Genomic DNA, 6000 nt, shown 5'->3' on the forward strand with positions numbered 1-6000 from the left:
CAAAAGCCAAATAAAAACAAATCACTCTTAAGGAGGACTAGAAAGAGCCCAGGTTGGCGCGAAGCTATGTGGTCGTAGGTGGATGTGTCAATTACCTATTTTACCTATTTTAGTGGCTACTATTATGTTGTAGCTGACAAAGGACAAATCATCAGTTATAAAGAGCCTATCTCCAGAGTTCAATTCAAGGCTTTCATCTTAAATTCTAGTCACCTTGTACGGGCATGACCTATGATCAGAGGAGGCAATGAGAAACCCCAAGCTCAATATTGGGACGCTTAACTCCCAGAGTCCTAGGAAACCATCGAGAACTCCTTCAACCCACTGTCACTTCCCTACAATAAAGTCTCCAGTGGTACGTGTCTATTTGTACTCAGCATCACTCATCAGCACATTTACTGAATGCCTCAACATCCTGGCCTTCAAAGAACTCACAGCCAAGAAAAATATATGTGTAATTGCCAAGTAATGAGAATGAGATTTTTAAAACCAGAAAGTATGCATTCAAATGAGACTTGTCTCTGTTAAACAGTACCCCTGGGAGGCAACGCACTAATTCCACTTCATTGCTCAAACCATCTTCAGAGCCTGCCTCCTGGAATCACATGAGCCTGCAGTCTGTTCTGAAAATTCTCAGTGCTGTCAACTCTTCACCAAGAGGAGATTCGATTTCTGGAAATGGCCCAAAGTCAGTCAGAGCCAAGTTTAGTGAATAAGATGTGTGATCAAACTAGGTGGCATTATTTTGGTTCATAAATGGTGTTTGATTATAAAGCGACAAAACTGATTTCCTTACATATAATCGGACTCCAAAGGAAATGGCAGATGCGTAACAAGGTGGATGAGCAACAGAATAGGTGTATATACACACATTTTTCTTTTCCCTAAGTAACTTTTTTGAAGGATAATACTCATTTGGATGTTTCAACTCTGAATAAGGTTTGCTTTGTTTAATCACTTAAAACTCATCAATAGAAGGCCCTTTGATTGCGGGGAAGGCTGTCACTAAATTAGAGAGGTCGCATGATATGCAGGAAAGGGCATCAGCTTCAGAGGGAACCAAGACTCGCTCTAGAATCCTGACTTGGCCGCTTGCTGCCTGTGTGTCTTAGGGAGGTCACAAGCTCTTTAAGACTCTGCAGAACAGGGCTGATATCTAACTTACAGGGTTGTTGTCAAGATTCGAGATAACAGATACAAAGCAACAGCATTGTGCCTGGCACGTGGTAGGTGCCCCATAATTCACAGCTATTATTAATAATAACCTCAGTATAATCAAGAGACTTTTCTTATTATAGGTGCTTTGCGATGACAGAGTGACAGGTAAACAGACATTTGGGTGGTAAGTAGTTCTTTAACAATGCCAACATGCAGTCAGTACTGTTTAAAAAAGAATATGTAAATAGTATTTGCAGTAATCATTAATACTACATGCGGTATTTTTCAAGCACCTGGCAGGCTGCCTGCAGTGCCCTCAGCACAATGACCTTTCACCACTGTCTGAACACCCCAGGCCCTCCCATGACCCTGTGCCTTTGCATACTTCGTTCCTCCTCAGATGCCTTTCCTGCCTTCTGGTCTGACAAAACTCAATTATACCCTGTAAGATCGAGCTGTGGAACTGTGCCTGCCTGCTCTAGACAGAAATAGGGGCTCTGCCTCTTGTGCTCCCACAGCATTTGCTCCTGTCTCTGGAATGCCAGCCTCATCCTGGGTTGAATTTGAATTTCTCTATTCATTTCTGCTGCTTCTGCTGGACTTGAACACGGAGAGGGACGATATCCCATTTCTTTTTGTCCTTAGAGCACCTAGCACATCTCTTGGCACACAGTAGGGACTCGGGAGATGTTTGAGTAATGAATGTTTTAAATAGAAATACCTTACAAACAGATTGTTAAAGGTCAGGTAGCTGCCTTTTATTGACAATTACCAGCGATCACATTCATTTCTCTGACTTCAAATAAGAGACAAGATCACTTCATGGACTCCAGAGTGACTTTAGAAGTTGCAGCCTACGGAAGTTTCTCAACACTACCAACCTCCTCAGTACTCCATGCCCACTCGACAGAACCCCTCGGACAGGGTTCCTCGGCCTTTGTTCTAGTCGAGCACACCTGTGGACGCACGGCATTCACTGCAGACGATTAAGAATGCCTAGCAGAGTTCTCACAGCCTTGGAGTACTGCCCGGCTACCAGGGCTGAAGAACAGCCTTCTCTGAGCCAGCAACTCCACCAAGGTAGCAGAAAGTCCCACTGCTTCATGGGGAGGGCACGGTGCCAGCTTAATGCCACCTACTCCCAGATCTCTACCTCCCAGGAACCCCTGGGGGGTCACAGTTTGCCAATTCTGTATACTTCTAATAGCTTGCCAATTCAATGCACAGGGCTCCCTAGCTGTGAGGAAGCTTCGGGCATTCAGGGAAGGCCTTGGTGGGTCCAGTGTGTCTGCTTCAGCAAGTCTTAATTATTATCAATTTTTTTAAATTAAAGTTTATTGAGGTGACAGCTGTTAGCAAAGTTACACAGATTTCAGGTGTACAATTCTGCAATACATCATCTGTGTATCATATTGTGTGTTCAGAGCAAGTCTTAATTATTGTGTAACTAAAAAGAAGTTCATGATCAACCAGTTCTGAGCCAGATAGAAATAGGCAGAGGGTCAGCTGCTAGCCCTGTGCATCTGAGTGTTGACACTTATGAATCATTCTCTGTCATTGAAGTTTTTCAGAGCGTTGGCAATACAGCAGTGGGTTCAGATTCACCAAGACCCAGAGGTCAGAAAGGCGATCTGGAGACATGGCCCATGTCTTGGGACCCACAAAATCCATGACAGTGACTATTTCTGTGACACACATAATCCCCAAAGTGAAGGCAGCCACGTTCTGCCTTCATGTCAGGGCCTTGCCTGTCTCTCTAATGGAACGGCTGCATTCTGAAGGAGGAAAGAGGGTGAAAGGAAAGAGAACCAGGCCATAGACTACCAGGAAAGCAGGGATTGAAAGCAGCAGCTCTAGATTTCCCTTATAGGCTCTGGACAGTAATTCATTCATTCATTCATTCATTCCACAAATATTTATTGAGCCACGTACTATCCCAGGTATGCAGGATACTATAATGAACAGTCATGACTCTGGCCCCATGGAGCTTATAGTAGGAGAGTAGAGTAGGGGCGCATTTAGTAAGGGAGACAGGCATTAATCAAGCAAACATGCAGACAAATATTAGGGTACAGATAAGCACTATGAAGGAGGGGCACAGTATGCTACAGAGATTTTACAACCGGTTTAGTGGACGTGGTTGGGGAAGTCAGAAAAGTTTCCCTTGGTAAGTTAACAAGTGAGCTGGGACCTCGAGGATAAATAGGCGTTAACTAGGTCCAGGAGGAGAAGACGAGGGGAGGGAAACATTTCTGGCAAAGAGAACAGTATGTACCAAAGTCCTGGGGTCGGTGGGAGCTATTGAACTGGCTCTGAATTAGAGGCAGGGAGCCAGGCAGCAGCAAACGAGGTTTGAAGCCCTGGCACTAGGTAGACAGGAGTGTCTACACCCACTCAGTTTGTTTTCTGGCTGTCTAGAAGGTCCTCCTAAAAAACAATGTCAAAACCAGGTATGCCCACGAGACTTGACACACCACCAGCTAAAACATCAGACTTGCCGATATGACCTGGCCACTGTCTTAGCAGTCACTGAGGTAACACTAGTCACTCCCACTGACTCAACACTGCATCCAGAAAATAGCACCTTATAAAAGATTTTTCAGATAGGCATGCACTTCAATCCCCGCAGCCTTAAAGTGTTGATAAATATGCGCATGATTACTATAAAACTGTTCAGATACCTAATGTTTCCCTGTTCATTTTCATACACAATATTTGGGGGAGGCGGGCTGGAGGAGACACTACAGGAAAAAATGGTTAAGGGTGTTATCTGTGCTGTACTACTTTGATTTGGCAACTCAAATAGCCAGTCAGATCCCTCGAGGCAGTTCTTCCTAGCTTCTGAATGATCTGTCACCTTACAAAATAGTCCTGGAACTTTCTATTTGTAAAGCACTTTGCAGTCAATCGTTAATTTGGCCTCCCTATCCTACTGAGAAATTGTGCTCATTCTCCAGATAAAATGGACAGATAAGTGAGTGGCCCAAGGACACAAAACAATTTAGGCTTTATATATCTTTCTTATCGCCCTCACCAAACAATGTAAACGCACAAGGCATGTCCAACTCTAACACCAATCCTGTCACCCTGCACACGGGTCCTAACCCCTAGGAGCAGCAGGGGAAGGCACTGTAGGTTGATGCCCGTTACCTGCTCTCAACAAGCTCCTCTATGCAGAGTGCCTTCGAGGCCAGCAATGACAATGCCGACAATGTGATTGGGACATTGACATTCCAGATCAGAAAATGAACTCGGGTGTGCTCACAGAGGAAGAAGAGCACCTAGGAAATCACAATGGCTGGAGGCTTAAAATGTCACCATCCCTAAGGAGACTGCACTCCCAACAGGCACACATTCCCAAGACTTGGCTTCATCCCCCACAAGCTGCGCAGACAGTGGTCTCCACTGGGCTCCCACACAGGGCTGGAAATCATCTCTTTACATGCCCTTCTCCACCCCCAAGCTGGGACCTCCCAGCATCGAAGGCACCTGGCATAGGACCCAGCAGACAAAAGGTTTATTGAGCACATGGCTTCCCACCAGCAAATAAGGGAAACAGGTACTCCCTTCATAGAGTAGTGGGCTTAAGAGCTCAGTCAGGCCAACTCCTTTTCAGATGAGCAGAGCATCACCCAGTTGCTTATGGCCTGGTCTCCAATCCAGGTCTTAGGGCCCAGTTTAGTTCCTCAAATATTTCATAAGCGTCTCCTATTTGTCAGACAAGGTGGGAGATCCTGGGGGTAGTGAGATACGCAGGAGATTGTCTCTGCTTCAGGAGCTCACAGCCTGGGGGAGGGAACAGAGTTTCAGAACACTTGGGCAAGTGCGAGGACGGACCCTTGATTCCTTGGCCAGTGTTCTCTCCACACTGTCCACTGGACATTCCCCAACTGGGAAATAGGGCAGCAATATCACTTCCTGCAAATCAACTTAGAGTGAAGACATGAGAACCCGCGTATGGAAAATTGTCAGGTTCACCCCCGAAGGCATTATGTAAGGTACTGCCATACCCTGACACCAACTCCAGCGATTCAACGTTTCAGATGTCAGTTCGACAAAGATGCAAACAAGGGAAGGATGGGCTTACCTCCAACGAAAACCTCAAGGGCTGAGAGGACCTGAGAAAAACAGCTGGGGTGGGGGTTAAGGGGTGCGCAGGCAAGTGCAATGGCCCTGGCGCGGGGAACGGGAGCCAGGCAGCGGGGTGCAAGAAGCTGGAATGGAGAGGGGAACTTGGGACAGCAATGAAGGAGGGCAAACCGAGAGGAACCGGGTTCCCACGGGGCCGGGCAGGGGGCCGTAGCCGGGAGGTTCTAGATGGTGGCTCGGCGGGCCGGGGGTGCTGAAGGCACTGGGCGCAGGTCGAGGCAGCGGGCCGACGCCGGGAACCACAGCTGCCCTGCGCCCGCTACAGCATCGCGCCCGCCGCGCCTCCCCGGAACCGAGCCTGCGATGCCTCACCTCGGGTTGAAGTCCTGGAAAAGGCCCCTCAGGTTCATGGCGGAGAACTTCACCGCGGCGGCCTCCTCCTCCCCCCGCCCCCCGCGCCGCGCAGACTGCGCGTTACAGCGGGTTCATGGTGCCCGCGGCAGCCGCGTCCCCGCCGCCTCCGCCGCCCAGAGAAACCTGAGCCACCGCCTCCCGCCCCTCCTTCCGGGCTTCCGTACGGCCACCACGCATGCGCCTCGGACCCCGCCCAGCCGGCCCTGGGAAGCGCCCCGGGTCGCGCGTGACGCGACACCCTGGCCCTTCATCCCCGCGCGGTGCGGGGAGGAGACGGCCGGGAGCTGGAGGCTGGAAGAGATCGGGGTCGGGAGAGGGGGCGGAGACCCGAGTGGGGAC

General features: G+C 48.9%; 1 protein-coding gene across 1 annotated transcript in view; it reads right to left on the reverse strand.

Annotated features, from left to right (window-relative positions):
* The window catches only part of LOC109378409 (transmembrane protein 185A), a gene marked incomplete at its 3' end in the record, with an annotated part of 28724 nt that extends 22936 nt beyond the window's left edge, over positions 1–5788 (reverse strand). Inside the window, exon 1 of the mRNA XM_019634805.1 lies at positions 5620–5788. Coding sequence (XP_019490350.1) covers positions 5620–5657 — 38 coding nt within the window. The remainder of the gene's footprint in view (positions 1–5619) is intronic.
* Between the last annotated feature and the right edge of the window lie 212 nt (positions 5789–6000).

The sequence above is a fragment of the Hipposideros armiger genome, unplaced genomic scaffold (assembly GCF_001890085.2).
Source record: "Hipposideros armiger isolate ML-2016 unplaced genomic scaffold, ASM189008v1 scaffold_1959, whole genome shotgun sequence".
Lineage (NCBI taxonomy): Eukaryota > Metazoa > Chordata > Mammalia > Chiroptera > Hipposideridae > Hipposideros > Hipposideros armiger.